General features: G+C 45.2%; 1 protein-coding gene across 5 annotated transcripts in view; it reads right to left on the bottom strand.

The window, feature by feature from the left end:
* The window catches only part of LOC144249667 (small ribosomal subunit protein uS5m-like), a 46,978-nt gene that overhangs the window by 11,060 nt on the left and 14,382 nt on the right, over window positions 1-21,536 (bottom strand). For 2 of the 5 annotated variants that reach the window (XR_013342258.1, XR_013342260.1), the window contains exons 8-10: window positions 19,749-19,886; window positions 18,051-18,168; window positions 3,101-3,228 (exon numbers count right to left, since the gene is read on the bottom strand). Coding sequence is in view for 1 of the 5 variants with exons in the window: in XM_077791797.1 (XP_077647923.1) it covers window positions 18,158-18,168; window positions 19,749-19,886 (149 nt within the window). In the remaining 4 variants the exon portion in view is untranslated. Of the gene's footprint in view, window positions 1-823; window positions 1,012-2,723; window positions 3,229-18,042; window positions 18,169-19,748; window positions 19,887-21,536 lie in introns of those variants that run through there. The other 3 variants (XR_013342259.1, XR_013342257.1, XM_077791797.1) reach the window with 3 other exon arrangements.

The following is a 21,536-nucleotide window of genomic DNA, read 5'->3' as shown; positions in this document are numbered from 1 at the left end:
GGAAACAGGAGCCCACCCTCTTGACCCCAAGCCCATTCCATGTTGAAGTTGGTCCAAGGGTCCACCATAGTCACTGAAGAGGACAACGTGCAGTTATGCCTCATGGAGTCAGGGATGCAGTCACATGGAGGATATGTACTCATGGCACCTGCGGTTTAGGCTGACCCCATGAAAAGGGACACAATGGCAATCATTTGCACCCCATTTTTCACTGAATTATGAAACGTGACTGGAAACGTGTCTTCACACAGTGGGTGCTTTCTCCATGTTCACCAGTGAATGAGCCCAAACTGCTGATTCCCACATATCTCTGGGTGTGGGAGCTGCCATGTCCAAAGCCCCTGTCCAGCTATGTCCCAGCTAGGACGCTCTGTCCCACTACGGAAACTAACATGTCTTTATTAACCCAAAAGTGCTTTTCCCAAGGCCCGAGTTTTGAGACGCCTCTGGCACAGATCTACGTTCTTCACAAAGCCAACATCACACCAGAAAGACCACCTGGCCTCACTGAGTCCACCTGGGAATGAGCTCAGTGCACACCATTGAGCTGTGGTGCCCAGTGTGTGGGGACTGCTCCACGGACCTCTGTGGATCAGCTGGAGTCAGGATGGTTTCTCTGCCTGAGAGGGGAAGTTCACTGCCCTTGCAAGGCTGTGGCAGGCACCTCCAGGACTCCTCCCATTCGGGGCTGACATTCCACTATGAGTGTGGTCCTCTATCTCATTAGGTATCACAAACCTTTGGGTCCCTGAGAGGCACATGGCAGCCCCAAGACAGAGGCATGAGGGGGCTACACACTTGGGCTTGGTGGTCTGGTGCTTACCTTGGGAACAAGAGATCCAGCACCTGCTGGGTGGGGATGAAATCCCAGGAGATTAACCCCATGTGGCTGCTGAACTGTAGGTTCCTCCCACAAATGACAGGCAGGAGCTCATTCCTAAGCTGGTCCTGCCTGTAAGGTTCAAGGCTCTGAACCCTGAAGGGCTCCTCCGTGTTCTGATCATTTTCACCCTGGGTTGGGACCAAGAATGGTGGGTTCAAAATGGAAATGGTGACAAACAGAAAAATGACTTGTGCCAATACACTAGAGTCAAAGCACAATGGGACAGTTCCCATCAGTACAAACACACACACACACACACACACACACACACACACACACACACACACAGAGTCAGAATAGGAGTCCTGGGCCATTCATCAGGGATCAGACTAGAGGGCCTGCTGGGCTCACCTGCCCTGTGCTACTCACTGTTACTCTTGAGCTCCTCTGCGACAATCGCCAGAGGCTCTGGCGTCTAAGATGAAGCCTCACCCAGTGTATCCACAAAAGGGCTAGTTGGCCCCCCTGAGATTCCTGGGAGCCTGAGGCTCGGCATTGTCTGCAACCACAGGAGAACATCCTTCTCCCTCCAGTGGCTCCAACCAAGTGAGCTCGGATGGCTTGGTCAGTGAAGTGGGTGCCTGGATACCAGGGTTCCATGTTCTGTTTGATCCATTGTCAAGGCAATGATGTCATTTCCTGTGCCCATACCTGAGCCTCTTTTCACATAAGACCACTTTCAAAAGCCCTATGGGCTGCTGATTTCTCCTCCATGCCTACCCATCTCAGGTGCGCAGGTGTTCACCAACAACTACCCAAACATCCCCACCAGCATCTGCCCTGCTTGGTGCCACTAGAGTTCCAGCTTGGAGCCTTCAAAAATGCATTCACAACCAGTCCTTCCCTCTCAGCAGCTTTTGGACCCTGGTCCCATCATTGTGCAACTCATGGTGTGCCCAGTCTTTTCTGGAAAGTAGGGTAGCATCTAATCTCTAGGGTTTATTGTGTCTATTGGCCCCTAACACCCTCTATTCTCTCTGAAACCAGAGATGGGACTCACAGGTGGCTAAAGCACAAATGTACAGATGGGACAATCACAAGAAGGGGAGAGACAAAGAATGCACCCTAACTCAATCAGGCCTGTGTCCCACACAGGGACATGGCCAATGTCCGTCCCATCGTGGCTGCAGTTCCCTCTCTACACCATGGCAAGTTGGAGGGGACTGAGATGCAGAGGCTGCTCCCCTCTGCCATACAACTTCCCAAGGCTTCTCCTAAGATTTCAAAAGGGCCAAGTGTGTCTAGTGTTGGGGTCTCACAGAGACTCCGAGGTACCACAGCATCCTGCTGCCCAGAACCGGTTCACCCCTCACCTCAAGGGGGCTCAGCCTCTGGATTCATGGGAATTGAGGTGGGTACAGGTGATGGGATATCACCTCCAAGACTGAGTTATGCCAAGTCCATGACCCCTGTCTGCATCCCTGTCTCCAGCACCACTCCCCCCTCTCTCTTTCCTCCTCAGAGCAAACAAATCCATTTAGCAAGTGTGTCCTGTGATAAAGACATGACGGTCACCCATCCTCTCATTACAAAAACACTGAGGCTCAGCCAACATGGATCCTACCAGGAACACAGGCATAAACTCAGAGTCCGATCCTCCCAGCCGAGCCTCGGTGGAGCCTGGACTCCCAGCCTCCTGAGTCAAGGAAACAGAGGTGCCTAGCCGAGCCACCTTGGATGCAGCCGCACACAAACTGAACTCATCAATGCCCCTTGCTCTCAGTTGTGAGTAAGAGGGGAGGGTGTTTCACAACCCTGGACATCCAGTGCAGTCTCCAGGCTTTGGGGTGTGCCCTGGCCTCTCTCTATCTGCCCAGGCCCTCCAACCCACACTGGCCTCTTACCCAACCTCCTCCTAGGGCCAAACTCAATCCTGCCTCTCAATTTCTGCTGCCTTCCCCAACACACTGCTCCCCAAAATGAGCAGGGCTGGCTCTCTGTTATCATGCTGGTGCCAGCAGCAATGCCACCCCACTGACAGTAAAATCCCTGAGTTCAAGTTCTTGCTAACCTACCTACCAACAATCATGCTTGGTCAAGACACTGACATACTTCAAGGCAAAAAAGGGAGAAAATATAATGTCGTTATTAGATTTCTTAAATGCAAAAAAGGAAATGGTAATATTTACCCAGCCATGACCTGTTATGCATAATATGTGAGATTATTGTGGACATGTTGGTGAATGATTATCTACTCAGATACGTTCCGTGACTCACCAAATGCAAAGGTCCATGAAGAATTACCGTCTCCATGAATTCATCATCAAAAGCCTTGAGTCAATAGGGGCTTCACAAAACGGCTTCCTGGCCAACTTGATGAGTGCGTCCTCAGACAATGCTTCCACCTGAAAGATGTCACCAACTTGTTCTCATTCACATCTCCACAGTGCCACAAAAAAGAAACAAAGTCTGATACTCTATTGAGTGAATCCTCAAGTGGACCAAACACCATACTTCCTTCCATATTTTAAAATTAACAAATGTAACTTCAACTCAATAACTTGCATTAGGCAACATGCAACCCTAACCTCTTACACGTACTCTTTTACACACTCACATGTCCTAGGTTCTAACTGTCCATTGAGCAGTCAGAACACGTGCTACTTCACATTCCTTACAGGCGACCAACCCATTCACTGCTAAGCTGAAGACAAATCCCTGGTCACAGGAGAATGGAAGCATATCTCCCACAACAAAATGCATCAGGAAACATTGGGATTTTCAATAAAAACTCCGGGGACACCCTTTTGAAAATCACTTAACCCCTGAAAAGGCGCCTGCCATTCTCCTTGCTGTGGGGGGCAGCGTATTTGAGTCAATTTTTAAATACCTTTTCACAGTTGAGAACATCACTGCACACACCAAAATAACAACAATAATAATAATAATTATTATTATTATAAAAAAAATCACTGCAGAAGGGCGTGGAGTAGGGAAGCAGCTCAGGAGAGCACACCCGGGAAGCAGAGAGAGAGCTCCCTTCACCAGGACAGAGTAGCAACCCCAGGGGCCTTCCCTAGAGACCCACCACCTCCAGCCACACCCTACTGCCTACAGTTACCACCCAGTTAGTCCCCACCAGGGGTTCAATGCACTAATTAGGTCAAGGCTCTCCTAACTAGCACTGTCTCACACGGGAACTTTTGAGGGACACTAACAAACCATCACATCTGTGAGCTGCAAACATCTGTACCCTCACCCTTTCTCATAGGACATTTTCCCCAGCCATCAGCCCTCAGGCCTTCTGTAGTTTCACGGATTGGAAATCTCACTTTTAAATGGTGCTTCCAACTGAACACACTGCTCTACAGGGAGCCAGGTATTTCTGGTCCTATATACACTGGACAGAGAGATGTTGAGGTCCTACTAGGTGTCAGATACTGTTCAACATTCCGGGATACAGCACAGACCTGGCCTTGGCCTCCCAGAGTCTGTCATTTAGCTACTTGTTTATGTGTAGCCTGAGATTAAGGAAGCTTTGAGTGGGGAAGGTAGGGGGGTGTGTGTGTGTGTGTGTGTGTGTGTGTGTGTGTGTGTGTGTGTGAAGATTGTCACCATTCACAGATTACATTTAACTAATTAGTGTTGGGAGCATCAAAGGCAAATGAAACAAAATCTCTTCCCCAGGGCAAAAGAGGGGAGATAGGGTGCATATCAAATTTTAGTAATTTTATAGGTTACTTCTGATACACTGTTATAATTTTCCCCGGGTCTCTAATTCTACCCCTCATAAAAGAAGTCTGTATTTGTTATAGAGGGGTTTTTAAATAATATATAATGGAAAACATCAAAAGATAATGCCTTGCTTAAGAAAACAGCAGGCATACTTAATGACCATTATATAACATTGGGGTTTTTAAAGTCAGCATCCTGTTTTATACACAGCCTACTGCTAAGAATTACACTTCACACCTGGTGTGGTGGTGCAAAAAATATGTGGTTGGCCATTATTTTTCACATCCAATGGACTGTCTTTTTACTGTATTGATGTTATCTTTTTATGAGCAAAACTTCAGTTTTCATGAAGTCCAATATATTTATTTTTTTCTAGTTGCCTGTGCTTTTGGCATTTTATCAAAAAAAAAAAAAAAAATCATTGTTAACTCCAGTGTCCTGAATCTACTGCCCTATGTTTTCTTTTGTAGGTGTTGTATTAGGTAAGAGTTCAACTTCATTCTTTTGCATGTGTATGTCCAGTTTTCCCCAAAATGATTTGCTGACAAGACTGTTCTTTTCCTCATTGAATGGTCTTGTGTCCCTTATCAAGAGTCATTTGACCATATACACAAGGGCTTACTTCTGGGCATTCTATTCTGTCCCATTGATCTCTTTCTGTCAACACCACACTGTTTTGATTGTGCTAGCTCTGTAGTAGGTTTTGAAATCAGGGAGTTTGAGTCCTTCTAATTGTTTCTCGTTTTCATAATAGGATTGGCTACTTGGATTCCCTTGATATTCCATAAGAATTTTAGGATGGGTTTTTCTTTTTCTGCAAAAATTGTCATTGGGAGCTGGGATTGTAGCTCAGTGGTAGAGTGATTACCTAGCATGTGAGAGGCACTGGGTTGTATTTTTTTTTTCCTCAGCATCACATATAAATAAATAAATGTCCATTGACAACTTAAAAAATATTTTTTAAAATTGTCATTGGTGGGCTAGGGTTGTGGCTCAGTGGTAGAGCACTTGCCTAGCATGTGCGAGGCACTGAGTTCAGCACCACATATAAATAAATGAATAAAATAAAGTTCCATCAACATCTAAAATTTTTTTTAAACTGTCATTTGTATTTTTTTAGGGATCAAATTGTAGATTTGGGGTGGTATTGACATCATAATATTAAGTCTTCCAATTCATGAAAATGGGATGCTTCCACAAATTTATATGTTCTTTAATATCTTTCAACAGTGCTTTATCATTATCATTACACTATCATCTTCCACTTCCTTGGTTAATTTCAAAGTGCTATTTTATTTTTTGTTGATGTTATTGAAAATGGTATTATCTTTATAATTTTCTTTTCAGATTAATTAGTAGTAGTACATAGAAATGCAGTGAATTTGTTATGGTTTGGGTACGTGGCATCCCTCAAAAGCTCACATGTGAGATAATGTAGGGGTAAGGTGATTAGATTATGAGAGTTGTAACCTAATCAGTGGATTAATACACTGAAATGGATTAACTGGGTGGTAACTAAAGGCAGGTGTGGTGTGGCTGGAGGAAGTAGGACTCTGGGGTCATGACTTTGAGGTTTCTGTTTTGTCCCTGGTTAGCGGAGCTCTCTTTGCTTATTGGTGGCCATGCCCTGAGCTGCTCTCCTCTGCCACACCCTTCTGCCATGATGTTCTGCCTCACCCCCCGCCCAGAGCTATGCAGTCGGCCAACCTGGACTGAACCTCTGAAATCCTGAGCCAAAATAAACTTTTCCTCCTCTAAATCGGTCTTGTCAGGTATTTTGGTCACAGTAAGGAAAAGCTAACTAAAACAATTTTGGTGTGTTTTCTCGGGATCCTGCCACTTTGAAACTTCTTTTATTAGTTCTCATAAAACCAACTATGTGTTTGTGTGTACTCTTTAGAGTTTTAGATAATGTGTGATCCTATCATCTTAAAGACCATTTGATTTGTTCTATCCAATTTATGTGCTTTTGTTTTTTTAATTTTTTTTTTTTTTTTTTTAGTTCTTGATAGACCTTTATGTATTTATTTATTTTTATATGGTGCTGAGAATCCAACACAGTGCCTCACGCATGCCAGGCAAGTGCGCTACTGCTGAGCTCCAGCCCCAGCACTGTGCCTTTGATCTTTCCCCTTGCCAAATGACTCCATCAGGGACTCCCAGGGCTCTGGGAATTACAAGTGGCCATCCTCATCCTACTCCTCATCTCAGAGGAAAAGCTTTCTGTCTTCAGGGGTGGCTCACAACCAGGCCTCTCCCCTTGGCTCATCAATGGCCACCTTCCTGCCACCTGTTCACAGGGCATACGCTGTGCTCACACACTCCTGGTGTCTCTTGTGTGACCAATTCCTTCTCCTTATAAAGACTCTAGGCATCCTGGACGAGGGTGGCTCCCCAGTGACCCCACTTTGACGTAGAAGCTTTATCTCCAGATAGCTCCCATTCTGAGGCTCTGGGCTCAAGATTTCAACCTGTGAATCTGGGAGAACAGACTCAGCCCATGAGAGCAGATGGAGGAAAGGGGTGGGAAGAGGGCTTGCCCAAAGCTCCAAGGGGAAACATGATGGCAGAAACCAGATTTTCTCCTGGAAAGAAATCCAGCCACCACGAACGAAAGTCAAATTCCTCTTCTCCCATCACCCCCTGGCCCAGACTCTCCCCAGAGGTGGCTCTGGTCATCTGTTTGTTAGGGAGTCACCCGTGGTCCCCTACCTCCCAGAAGAGAGGATCACCTCAGCTACTGTCCCTAAAGCCAAGTGATGGCTGCGGTTTCCACACTGTGTGGATCTGGAGAGATGCACAGTGCCACTGGACCAGCCTATGTTCAGGGCTCTGTCTGTGTCCCACAAGCTGAAACACGTGGTCCAGGGTCTTCTTTCCACCCACAGGTCCTAAGAACTTGCAGGTCCTTATTCACTGTGGCCACAGACTTCCTGCCAATGGCCATTTCATTGTACATGTCTTATAATTTAACACAACATTGAAATGAATTTCCTTCTGGGAGCTTCGCATGTACCAAGACCTAAATTTCTGAGTTGTAGGCAGCATAGCATTCGTGCATTTTCATGGATAATGTTAAATGTGCCTCCAAAGTGTATGAAAAAAGCTTATCTTCCTATCCCCTTCCCAGCACATATTATCAACATCCTTAGATTTTGTAAATAAATGAATAAAATAAAATACGTCATTTGAACTTGTGATCATCTGCTTGCCAGCTGTGTTCCAGCGACCTCGACCCGTGCAAAGTCCTCATCTGTGTTTCTCCTCGAGCCTCCTGTTCTACTGGGTTGCCATTTCCTCCCAATCGGTCCCTCTGTTTTGACAATGTTTGGGGCATATTTCGTTGGAGAGTAGTTTCTAATGTGGATGGTCAATTGAACCATCTTGACAGCTTTGGGTTTTGAGGATTGAAGCCAACCCTCCCCATTTCTAGGCCACAGCCTCTTCTAGATTTCTACCAGTATTCCAGTAAATATTTCTTTTGATTTGGTTGATCTCTGTGTCTGGGTTCTAGACTTAGGTCCTGCACTTGCTAGCAGGGACATTGTGCTTTCTGGTTTGTTGTGTTGGCTTCTTGGGGACACTGTGAGGATCAGGTAGGCAAGGCAGGTAGAGTGGCTGGCCCAGAGCATGGCCCAGAGGGAGCGTTTGATCAACATTATTTGTAAAATGTCCGCAGTCAATTATCACACCCGGCATGAAAGGCCATCATAATAATCATCATTATTAAAATATCAGTCACAATAATTTTTTCTACTTCCATGGTGTAACTGTATTATATTCTCAATGAGTGAGCTCACAGGCAGGTTTCTTTCCATGCCTGCTTCTGTCACTTAGCCTGGAAGCCCCTGAAATAGTTTGCACTTCAGGACTAGAAGCTCTTTTTTTTTTTCCTCTTTATTTTTTTTAATGATTTTTAAAATTTATTTATCGGAGGCTATTTTACAATACACTTTTAACTGGCCATTGGCCTCCTGATGGTACTCCATGCGTCATCGGAGCCTGGCTTGCATCTGCCAGTCACCATCCTCTGGGATGAGCCAGATGCTCAATCACATCCCGGGGAGTGCAGATGGCTTTGCTAAGTCCTGTCCCTCCTGGGCCTGCAGTGTTGGGTCAGCCCTCACAATGGAAAAGAGGTGTTGATGAGTAGGCACACATGTCCTGCTCCCTCCTGGGGTGGGAGGAAAGTTCTGAGGTTTCCAGGCAACCCAAGTGTACTCTGGAAAGCACCATTTATTACCCAGAGGAAGTACCTGCCTCCTCCTTGTTTACAGATTTTTTCAGGAATGTGTGTGATTTCTATCAGATGTTCAGGCTTCTCCTGGAGAGATTCCAAGGTTTTCCTCTTCTAAGCTGATTCTCCAGCTAATGACTCCAACATAATTCTGTCCAGTCAGTCGTGCGGCCATTGTTGTGGCAGCCCTCTGGTCACTTGAACCCCTTCATGCAATGATTTTTTTTTTTCTAGGAGAAAGATGGAAAGAATATCCAGGACCTGGTGGCCCAGGCAGGGTCCCTTCTCTGGAAGGCAACCTCAGGGTGGGGCTACAATTTCCACGTCTGATCAGTCCTGGCGACTGTGCCTGCTTATTGCTTAGTGGGAAGATGCAGCTTCAGGTCCTGACAGACGATGGCAGACCTGTGGGTTCTGCTTAAGGGGTAGAACCAAGCCCCCCAAATGCCACATGCCCACCTGTCAGGCCCTCAGAGACTGCTGTGCATTCCAGCCAAAGCCCTCTGCAGCCTGCTCAGGGACCAATGAGCCACTGTTTAGAGTCCAGGACATTCTGGCTAGGGAGAAACCGCACACTGGCCGAGAGATGGCCAGCGATGAGCAGCCCTTTAACGGGTCTCCACGTCTTGGTGTCTTGACACGTATCTTCCACACCAAAGAAATTAGAGTGAGGCTTCCTCCAGAAAAGGTGCAATGTCCAACTGTCGCAGCTTCCAAGTAGAAATGCTGCAGCATGCTTTCAATTGCCAAATGTGTTTGGGGTTTGGCTTTTGGATGCATTCGTGAGATCAACATGTAGATTTCTTGTGTGTGTTTCCTGGGCAAAATAATACAAGCCCCAGAGAGTTTTATCCCATTGCCCAGAGATGGACAAGCACTCTGCTTTTCTAAAAAGCTTTTAGAGGGTGCTTGCAGACAGCCAGATTGGGACTCAGTGACTCATTCTCACCCTCGTTGTGCTGGTGATGGAAGGTTTATGGAAGGTCTTGAGGATGACATGGACATATGTGGTCCTCTAGTGCCAGCTCTGCCTTAGTGGGGTGGGGGGTGTTAGCCTCTGTGCACACTGCCATGTTCAGCTCTCCCTGCGGAGCCAGGGCAAGGGGGACTCTCTGCTTTAAGAACCCATGGCTTCTATGCTGAAGGTTCCTGAGACCCAATCTTTTTTTCCTCTTCTGGGGCTTGACCCCACGGCTTCACTGTCTGTGTTCTTTTGTTTGTTTGTTTATTCATTCATTCATTCATTCTGGGGATGGAATCAGGGGGGCTTTACTACTGAGCCACATCACAGTCCCCATGTTTTATTTTTTATTTTGAGACAGGGCCTCGAGTTTGCTTAGGGACTCACTAAGTTGCGAGACTGGCCTCAAACTTATAGTCCTGCCTCAGCCTCCCAAGTCCCTGGGATTACAGGCGTGCACCCCCACACCTGGAGCCTGTATCCTCTTTATTGCTACTAGGAAGCCCTGGCCATGCACCATCTTGGGAACACATAGGTCATTAGATGTGTGTGGGCAAAGCCCTGCACTTTCCGGAACCATCTCGAATCCCCTGCTCTGCCCCATTCTCCCGGGAGGGGTGGGGGTGACTCTGTTTGGTCCTGAGTAAACGCAGGGCCTGAGAAAGGACACTGCATCTCAGGCACACTCCAGGGCCATTTGTTCCGGCTCCTGCAAGACAACATCCTGTTTTGCTAGAAACTCCATCGACAGAGGCTTGGAACTCCTGTTGTTCATTCTCTGAAGTTCTGCCATTTCTTCTCAGATGGCTCCATCTCCAAATCTTTCAACCCCCTCCCCTGCTCCAGGACTTTGAAGTGGTTTCTTTGGAAGCTTCTGCACAGGGATAAGGACAAGCCATTCCTCACATGATTCTTCAACAGGAGGAAGAGAGGGACCAGAGGGGCCACAGGGAACAACCTCCTGCTCTGTTCCAGGCAGCCACTTCCAGGCTGGGGCTGCAGCCTGGGGCTGTCAGGACGGCTCTGGCTAGGGGGGAAGCCCTCCCCAAGCCTGGGTCACAGCCTCCCGTGCTCCAGGGCAGCTGGTGAGCACTGGTGGAGAGTGGAGGGGAAGGCTTGCCCCCCAGGAGTCGGGTCTGGACAGCATTCAGGTGGGAAGAGACCACTGGTCACCAAGGGGATGTGAAGCAGGGGTGACCCAGGGCAGCCATGGGATCTCCTCTAAAGACCACTGTGGTCCCAGCAGTACAAAGGGACTGAGTGACATTATTACTCTTCCCTGTTTTAAGGACAGAGGTATGGAAGGGATTCCTGAGAGTCACAGAAAACATGGCTCACAGGTTTCAGTTTGCCATCAAGGAGTGACCTTGGCCGCACTGGTGGCAATTCCCCGGACCCTTGATGAGCCCCTGGCATCCTCCCAGTGAGTCCTCCCAGGCCCAGTCTCAGGGGCAGACAGCTGCCCTAACTGCTCTCCCTGGACCTGAGGATGACATGGGGTTTTGAAATCCTTTTGGTTGCCGCACTGGGCATTGAACCCAGGGCCTTGCACATGCTAGGCAAGTGCTCTACCACGGAGCTCACCCAGCCCTGAGGGTGACAGGTTTGGAGAGCATTGGCTAACTGAGACTTGGTGAGGTAAATCCCCATAGTCCTACAGTCAGCACCTTTCTCTACCAGCTGCGTTTGCAGGGTTAAGATCTTAGCCTGAGTTTTCCCTTATTTCTTTCTCTCTCTCTCTCTCTCCCCCTTGGTATTTTGGTACAAGGGGTTGAACCATGGGGTGCTTTTCCACTGAGCCACATCCCCAGCCCTTTTTAAAATATTTCATTAGAGACAGAGTCTCACTGAGTTGCTCAGAGCCTCACTAAATGGCTAAGGTTGGCTTCAAACAGGCCATCCTCCAGCCTTAGCCTCAGCCTCCAGCGTTGCTGGGATTACAGGCATGCACCACTGCCCCCCAGCTCTGCACTATTCTTAATCAGAGAACCTGTGGGGCTATGTTTACTAGGTATGAATTGAGTTGCCCTCCAGAGAAAAGAAAAAGTAACAAAGCACTGCTGTGTGGGCAAATCAGGGATGACCCCAGGACAGGGTCAGCTTTCTCTCCAAGGAAACCCCACTGCCAAAAATGAGCCTCTTGGCCAACGCAGTGGTGCACTCCTGTAATCCCTGCACCTCGGGAGGCTGAGGCAGGAGGATCAAAACTTCAAAACCAGCTTCAGCAATGGCAAGGCACTAAGCAACTCAGCGAGACCCTGACTCTAAATAAAATACAAAATTGGGCTGGGGATGTGGCTCAGTGGTCAAGCACCACTGAGACTAAACACCGGTACCTCCCCCACCCCCCAAAAAAGAGACTCTGTTAAGGACTTCCATGTTGGCTGAGGCAGCTGCCTGCAGTGGGTGTCCTGCAGAATGCAGTCAATCTCCCCAGGCCTGGGCTGTGGGGAGGCTTGGCCTGGTGACCAGGGGTTAGCCCCCAGCTAATGATCACTTGGTATTGTGGTTTGGATGTCAAATGTCCCCACTGCCCATGTGCTAAAGGCTTGGTCACCAGCCTGTGGCCCTTGGGACATAATGGAACCTTTAGGAGGTGGGGCCTAGTGGACGGAATGAGGTCATTAGGGGTGTGACCTTGAGGGGATATTGGGACCCAGCCCAGTCCTACCCCTACCCCCTACCCCCACCCCACTTCCCAGAGGTGAGCAGCCTCCTCTGTCACAAGCTCTAGCTGCCAGGATGTCCTACTGTGCTGCCACAGGCCCAAAGCAACAGGGCTAAAATCCCATGGACTGAGACCTATACAGCCATGAGCCAAAAGAAACCCTGTTTCCTTTTAAGGGGATTCTCTCAGATGCTTTGTCACAGCAACAGAAAGCTGACAGCACCCTTGGTCTGTGCCCTTGCTTTATAGATGGGGATGCTGAGGGCCCACAGGAAGCCGAGCAGCCCCAGTCACATGGTCCTGTAAAAACAACTATTATCCATTCATTCACTGACTACATGGCAGGAGCTGGACTCCAGATCTCAGTGTTTGAAAAAGTTGTGTTTCCTTCCTGCCCCTTAATCCCTCGCTCTCTCTTTGTGTATGCATCCAAGAAGGACCTTCAGGAGATTGCAATGCCACCGAGTCATCCTAGCCAACTTTAGACTTGAACATGAAGTTCATGGGATTGGGCAAAAGGGGAGAGTGGGGAAGGCTTATGGGGGCTAGCAAAGATGGTGAAATCAGATGGACATCATTACCCTAGGTACATATATGACTGCACAAATGGTGCCTCTCTACAACGTGTACAACCAGAAAATTGAAATGTTGCACTCCGTTTTTGGTACGGTGAATTGAAATGCATTCTGCTATCATGTACAACTAAGTAGAACAAATAAAAATAATAATAAAAAAAGAAATAAGAAAAGAAATTTTACTTGTGCAAATTTTTTCTATATACTTCTAAAGGATAAAGACTTACAATAGGTAGCCACAGTAGCAACATCACATGCACACTGACTGTTCCTTAGTGTTGCTCACAGCCATCTCATGATTCTAGTGAGTGGCCATGGGTCTGACCAACAGTGGGGGTCTGAACGGAGTCTCATGAGATACACAGGCTCTGAGCACAAGGACCAGGAGAGGGTTCTGGGACATGTGACTGTCTGCCTGTGGTGCCCCGGTGGCTAACACAGAGCTCATCATCATCTACTGAGTGACAACAAGGAAAAAAATTCACCCACATGATGGCCTAACCAATAGTAAAAGCATCAAAGAAAAATCCAAACTATGAAAAGCGAAAGAACTGGCCCAGCCTGTGCCTCTCCCCAGCTCCCAGTTTGGGCTCCTACAACATTTCACGCACTTCTCCCTCCAACTGCCCACAGAACACCTGCACGCACAACCAGCCACGAAGAAAGCCAGAGACCTGCTCACCTGTTCTGAGGCAATCTGGAGACATTACATTTGGATGTATTTACGAAACCCAAGTTTAGACGCATAACATTATCTATATAAATCTCTAATATAATGATATATATACTCAATTTTTAAAATTAAGTATGCTCTATATTTACAAGAGGCAAATGGTTTTGGACACTTGTGGAAAGATTCAAATGCCCAGACAGATGGGGAAAAAATACATTGCTATAGAGTAAAACTATGATATCAATGGAACTTCTGAGTGGAATTTAGATTTTAATGAACCAGGAAAATAAAACCAACAATTTTTCAATTTGTAAATGCTGAATCCCAAAAAATGAGGTTCATCACAAGTTGCAAAAATGCTTCCATTATTTGCTGCCATCAGTTAGGGAAATATATAACCTTCAAAAGGAGGCTTTCTAAGCAAAACACAAGCCAGAAGTGATCTAGGACTGATAAATTTGCTATATTAAGGTTTAAAACTTCTGTGGATTTTAAAACTTTAGTGTGAAAAAAAAATTAAGAACAAAGTCAAAATATCTGATAGACAGAAGGCTCATGTCCTTAACTGACAAGAAGCTTATCCCAATCAAAAAAGAAAATAAACCACCCAATTAAAAAATGGGCAAAACACCCGAACTGACAGATGTCCAAAGTGAAAGCGCAATGGTCAATGAACATGAAAATGGAGTCCGCACTCTCCTAACTTAGAAAGCGCAGGTGAAACTAGGAGAGATGTCTCAGGGACCAGATGACAATCAGTAAAGTCTGAGAATACACAGGGCAAGGATGGGGTGGCACAGAGGGACATAAACTGCTGCAACCTTTGAGGAGGTGATCTGGCAATGTTTGACATTTACACCTAGTGCAGCAGCAATTTCAAGATATTTCAAGCAATTTCAAGACATTTCCCCTATTGCTATACTTGCAAAAGTTCAACAATCTATGTACAAAAAGTTCAGTTTTTTTAAGTAAATGATACAAATTTGCAAACAAAAATATTCAGCAATAGGGAGCAGGTAACAAAAATCAGGTCTGTGCATACGCGGGGACACTAGGCAACCAGTACCGGAACAGAGGGGAATCTGCTGTGCTAACCCAGGATCACTGAGGGCAAAACCAAGCAAGAAGGGCAAGGTGCGAACTCACGGCTGTAACATGATGTCTTGGTGAAGCTTTTTACAAGGTTAAGGGTGATAACTGGACACAAAATTACTGAAAAGATATTTTTGGAAAGAGACAACAGTAACTGCTAATCATGATTTCTTACACCAACGCACTATCATGTGTATTACTTTTGCTTTGAAAGTGTCAGTATGAAGCAACTGATGGTTTTTCTGTTCTATTTGAATATATATCACAAACTAGATGTTCACTAGGGAAACTTTAAACAAAAGTCTAAAGAAGAAAATTTAAATGACTGGCAAACCTACTAATCCACATAAACACTTAACAGTGTATAGTGTTCTAAATTTTTCTTAACATACAAATGACTTTAAAAAAATCAACATTACTGACACATTAGTTACTGACACAGTAATTATGTAAGTGATTTTTCACAAGCTAGAGAATAGTACATTGGACAGCTATCCTGTTTTTGTAACTGGGCCAGATTGGACTTGCTCTTCTAATTTTTCACTATTATACACAATACAACGGTGACTTAACCCTTTTAAATACCCACTGTCCTCAGATGTAGGTCTTGGAGCTCTTCTTTTTTTACCCTGAGAAGCCTTGTGGTTTACCACAAGGTTTCTGAGCCCAGACCTCTAGACGCTCAGTGAGGGGGAAAGTAGGCCAGCAGCAGGGCCCCGGGCTCCCAGCGGGGCAGCCAAGCCTCTGCACACCACCACCTCCATGTCCAGAGTCACCCCACTCACCTGCAGCTCCCTGCCCATCCCCCACAGCCACCAGGACACGGACCCATCTCTTCCTTCCCTCTTTGGCTGTCATATTAAATACATTTCTTACCTAAAAGACAAAATGGCTCACCAATAGAATAGCTAAAGAAAACTCTGAGGTAGAGGACGAGGACCTGCTGGCTCAGCCACACAGGCTTGGTGAGGGGCCCAGCACCTCCAGTCTGTAGGCACAGAAGCAAACTCCCCAAATGAAACCTCCCTCCGGAGCATTTCCTCAAGAACAGCATGGAAATAAGACTTTCTCCTCCTATTTCACAAGGTTATTAGGAGAGTTAACTGAGATCACCTTGAAAAGAATTTGTAACTATATACCTCAATATACCCCATCGTAATCAATGTACCACAGGAAAGAAAACACTGTGGGTTGAACTTTGAAATAGTTTAACGCTGACTGTAAGACACATTCCAGGGTCAGAGACACTAAAGTGTCTTAGAAATGGTGAAATACAACATAAGAAGTTACTTGGCCGGACTGGCTCGCTACCTTAAGGATGAGGCTGAAACGAGGATACAAACTTTGGAAATACCTGCTGATTATGAACTTCAGGGAAATCTCCAATTTTTTCGGCCTCTTTTAAAGGCCAGGAACTATAAAAGTATCAACTAAATTGCTTCAAAGCTAGCTCACTCTGGCTCATGGTGGCCCCTTTCTTAGGAAATGGCGTTGAAGGAAAAGGGAGGCTGAGTCCATTCTTGTGGATGATCTAATAGGAAACAACCAACATATGAAAGACTCTTTCAATGGGATCAACTTTCCAAAGCTATGAACTGGGCTGGGTGCAGTGGGGGAGGCTGAGGCAGGAGGAGGGCAAGTTCAAGGACACCCTGGGTAACTTAGCAAGACCCTTCTCAAAATAAAAAAATAAGAATGGCTGGGGATGTGGCTCAGTGGCAGAGTGCTTGCCCAGCATGCACAAGGCCCTGAGTTCAATACATTGTGTTGGCTGGGGGGAGGGGGGGAATAATACACAATGGGATGCCAACATAAAATGCTTCTAAACATACTTTAAATTCCATGATATAACTGATATTTAAGAAACAATATACATATTCAGAGAGGCTTTGTCACAAATTTGATATATTGATTGTTCACTTTTATTTTTTTTTTTTTTAGGGTAATGGGGACTGAACTCACGGACCCTCAAACCACTGAGCCACATCCCCAGCCCTATTTTTTATTTTATTTAGAGACAGGGTCTCACTGAGTTGCTTAGAGCCTCACTTTTGCTGAGGCTGGCTTTGAACTCAAAATCCTCCTGACTCTGCTCCCGGACCCCCTGGGATTACAGGCTGCACCAAGGTGCCCCACAAGGTAACAGTTTTAATCATTCATTTAAATTAAAAAGAGGCAATAAAATTCTATGGAACTTATGATTCACAAGATAAAACTGAAATTTTGTATTATTATTCATTGTATTATTATTCAGTTTATCAATTTAAGTGATAATATTTTTGTTTTTTTAATTTTTACGTTTATCAGAAATTTTTTTATTGTATTGCTTTTGTTTTCTTTATATAGGTCCTGCAGTGGCTCAATTTTATTTGACTGTTACACTGTGAATATTTTCCTACATTCATAAATATTATTCACAACTATGATTTTTTAATGTCTACCCGTTGAATTAAGTTCTTTATTAACATGCATTTTACTATTTTAATTTCAAGTAAAGACTATTGAACTTCAAAGGCTACTTAGATTTACTATTATTTCAACTCTTTCTGACACTTTCTGGAGGGACAATGAGGTTAACTTATACACCTGTTAATTACACTTATGTGAGTGAAGTTCATGTTTGAAACAGATGTGTGCATGTGCACACACACCGCATGCACAATCCATTGTAGCATCCACGCTAATAGACTGAACTCTCTCTATTTTTTGCAGTGCTGGGGATTGAACTCGGGGCCTTGTGCAAGCTGGACCAATGCTCTACCACTGAGCCACAGCCCCAACCCAAGTTCTTTCTTAATCATGCAAGTTACACCACTTACTAAATGGGACCCATGGCATTTAAGTGAGGACTCTACAACAGGGCACAGTTTCAACAAGTACAAGGTTACATCCTCTTCAGTAAGTTTTGAAAACCCATGAGTTTCTGTGTCTTGGAGATCTAGAATTTCAAAAGCCATTTCCTCATTGTCCTAGGGGCAAAGTTGCAACATATGCAGTCAAGGGGGAGAAATAAAGAATGTCCCTTCACTTCTGCCCTTTTCAATGCTTTATTCACTAGAATCACTCAATAAAATTTCACTCTATAGGTTCTTAATCAAGAAGACGACCATCCTTCATGCTATGCACTGTAATAGACATAATCAATTCACAGCAAACTATTCTAGATTAATTCTAAGCACTGCAAACACACTTAATCATGACAGGCTAATGACAGACATTCCCTCTGCAGGCTAAGTTCAAAAGTCTCAAGCCTTAGGCTTTATGTCCAGCAGACATACACACTCACTCAGACTGCGGTGATCAGGTCAGGAACCAAGGCAGGCTTCTCCTGGAATGGAGCTGACGGCCGGCTGAGGAGAGGGTCACAGGGAGAAGTTGCGGCTCTCACCAGGGTCAAGATGTGGCTGTAGAGTTGGAGAGCGGTAAGGATCAGGCACAAGATGACAAGTGATGAGATGTCAGTCCAGGTCCTCATCAGACACTCCAGCTTGGGTGCATCCTTGTTTTGGCTGGCTGAATGTCTGTTCATTTGTTTGCTCTATTATTTATACTAAATTTGGGGACTTTTGACCCCCCTTTCAATCCTTATCAGTTACCACCAGATTTCTCAGTGACAACATTCACCCTGGGGTTAAAACATCTGGTCTGGTGGTCCCTCCCTGATTTTCTCGTCTTTCCCTCTTTTCAGGGGAGAACAGCCTGACAGAGGCTTCTCTCTGTTTCTCAGGATGGGGAGAAGTGACTTGATTGTGTCTGAGGCCATCCTGGAGGGCTCCCTTAGGCATGCCAGGTGAGACTGCAGGTTTCAAACTGAAGTTTTTAAAATGGGGTGGCTTAAGCTCAGGCCTAAGGCCATCCTCACACTCCTGAAATAGCAAAGCACACTGGCTTCCACAGAGGTCTCCCACTGTAGCCCAGCTCAGCAGGACTCAGGAGCAGCCACCTCATAAGTCCACATAACTGAGGACAAGGAGGGCTGGTGGAGAGTCAGAGGCAGATGTGGGTCAACAGTGCAGGTGTGCGAGGATGAGGGGCACGCTCGAACAAGAAGAGTTGGAGAAGAGCCTTTTTCGAGCAGGGAAAAGATGATCAGAAATAAAATTCCCAAGGCCTCTGGGTCTAAAATACTCCTCTAAGGGTCAAAGTCAACTCAGAAAAAAATGAAGCTGTGGGCATGAGGGGGAGAGACCAGCGGGCCCAGCTCTAGCCACCTCTCTTCTCCTTGCACCTAAATCCACAGGTACAACCAAGCCTGTGGTACTCCAGCCCCTTGACCTGACATTCATATCTGTGTCACTATGCCACTAATCCAGGTACCACGAGTACCACGAGACTTCCACGCTAAAATGATCCACATCTTCACAGTGGAAAATTCCATGGTCACCACACAGCCCGGGGAAGCACAGGACATGGTGCTGTGTGAAAAGAGTGGCAGTCCATTGTTGGAGAAGCAGATCACTTGCCAGCTAATCCCTTCTGATTTTTCTATATCTGCTGAACATTCTAGAATGATCATGAATTGCCTTGGTTATCCAAAATTTAACCTACTGCTAAACTGTGAACTCCATCTCCATTGATTGCCTGATAAGCTAATTTAGTCCAGATCACACTTTCAAACACTATCCCAAAGAGGAAGCGTGAGTAGTGATGTCTCTTGAACTTTTCAAAATGAGATGTCCTATCTCCTCAGCTAAGGCCCAGCTAAAAACAGTGTGTGCTTCTTGGTGTGACTCTAAATCAGTAGGGTATCTGGGGCACAATTCAATACCTTTAGTCCTCAGGTGCCCCAAATAAGGGGCTCCAAGTAAACCAGCGGCTCTCCAAATACAGGTCTGGCATGTGAGATAATTCTAGGTACTACTTGAACAAGATCATGCATTTTTAGTTTAACAATCACTAAAATGTTAATTCTTTAAAAATCAAGTCAGGAAAGCACCCCTACTTTCCTGTTGCAGGAGGTGGAAGTGTGTGCCAGTCTACATACATTTAGTGAAGAAGCTGTAGGGTCTGTACTGGTGGCCTGACCAGCTACTGGAAGGAGAGATATAGCACTGTGTCTGCAGCGCATGGCTCAAGCTGGTGAAGTGTCTGCTGTCTCTGGCTCCCCGCAGTGACAAAGGGCCTACAGAGAGATGAAACAAAACCAAGTTAGATGTCCCTGGCTGTGGAGCTGCCAGCACCAAATAACTGTCACTAAAGTCACTAAAAATTCTAATCTTTTGAGAATCATATTTAAGGACAATTGTTGTTTAAACCAATTTTTGGCTGATAGCCAGCTAAATGCCCATCCTCATTAGAGAGGTTACAGTTGCTTCACTCAGTGGATGTCCCAGTCTCAAGAAAGCTCTGTACAGCCAGGGTTTCTGCCCTGCATTACCCAGCCCAAGCTCCTGGGCTGCTCTGGGCAAATGGCGCCCTCTGCTGTATGCAGCTGGGCCGTGGGCAGATGAGGAAAGACCTTCAAGTGAAACTGTTCAGAAGAACAAGACTCAATGTGTGCTATGTTAAGGTTTAAAACTTCTGTGGATTTTAAAGCTTCGATGTGGAAAAAAATTCAAAACTAAGTCAAAATATCTGATAGACAAAAAGGGCTCATGTCCTTAACTTACAAGAAGCTAATCCCAATCAATAAAGACAAGAAAACCACCCAATTAAAAAAATAGGCAAAGCACCTGAACTGACAGATGTCCAAATGAAAGCGCAACGGCCAATGAACACGCAAAATGGCGCGGCACTCTCCTAACTTAGAAAGTACAGGTATAAACTAGGAGAGACGTTTCAGGGATCATACTGACAATCAGTAAAGTCCGATACTACTCAGGGCAAGGATGGGTGGGACAGAGGGACATAAACTGATGCAAACTTTGAGGAGGAGATCTGGCCATACTTGACATTTACACCTAGTGCGGCAGCAATTTCAAGACATTTCTCCTATTTCTATATTTCCAAAAGTTCAACAAACTCCATGTACAAAAAGGTCAATGTTATTGTTGTTGTTTTTAATAAATGATACAAATGTGGAAACAATAGGGATTGGGGTCAAAAATCATGTCTATGCACATACTGGAACACTATGAAACCAATACCAGAAATCTGCTTATGCTAACAGAAGACCTCTGAGGGCAAAACCAAGCAAGAAGAGCAAGGTGCAAATTCATGGCTATAATAAGATCTCTGCTAAGCTTTTTATAAAAAGGTAAAGGGAGGTAACATGGACATAAAATTTCAGAAAAGATATTTTTGAAAAGAGACAACAGTAACTGCTAACCATGGTCTCTTACAGCAACGCCCTATCATGTATTTTGCTTTTGCTTTGAAATTTCAAAAGGAAGCAACTAACAGTTTTTCAGTTCTATGTGAACACATTTCAAAAACAAGATGTTCAGTAGGGAAACTTTAAAAATCTAAAGAAGAAAATTTAAATGGTTGACAAACCTGCTAACCCAAGTGAACACTTATCAGTGTATAGTCTTCTAGTTTTTTCCTTGCATATAAATGACTTTAAAAAAAATCATGATTACATGACAAATTTTTAACAAAAATTACTTATTGTGTAAGTAATTTTTCACAATTTTTTAATGGCTATAGAATATTACTTTGTGGCTCAGAGGGAGAGCACTCGCTTGGCATTCGTGAGGCACTGGGTTTGATCCTTAGCACCACATAAAAAATAAAGATATTGTGTCCACCTATAACTAAAAATAGATATTAAAAAAAAAGAATATTATATTGGACAGCTATCCTGTAACTAGGCCTGATTGAACTTGTTCTT

The sequence above is a fragment of the Urocitellus parryii genome, chromosome 12 (genome assembly GCF_045843805.1).
Source record: "Urocitellus parryii isolate mUroPar1 chromosome 12, mUroPar1.hap1, whole genome shotgun sequence".
Taxonomy (NCBI): Eukaryota; Metazoa; Chordata; class Mammalia; order Rodentia; family Sciuridae; genus Urocitellus; species Urocitellus parryii.
This window is presented reverse-complemented; position numbering and strand designations above follow the sequence as displayed.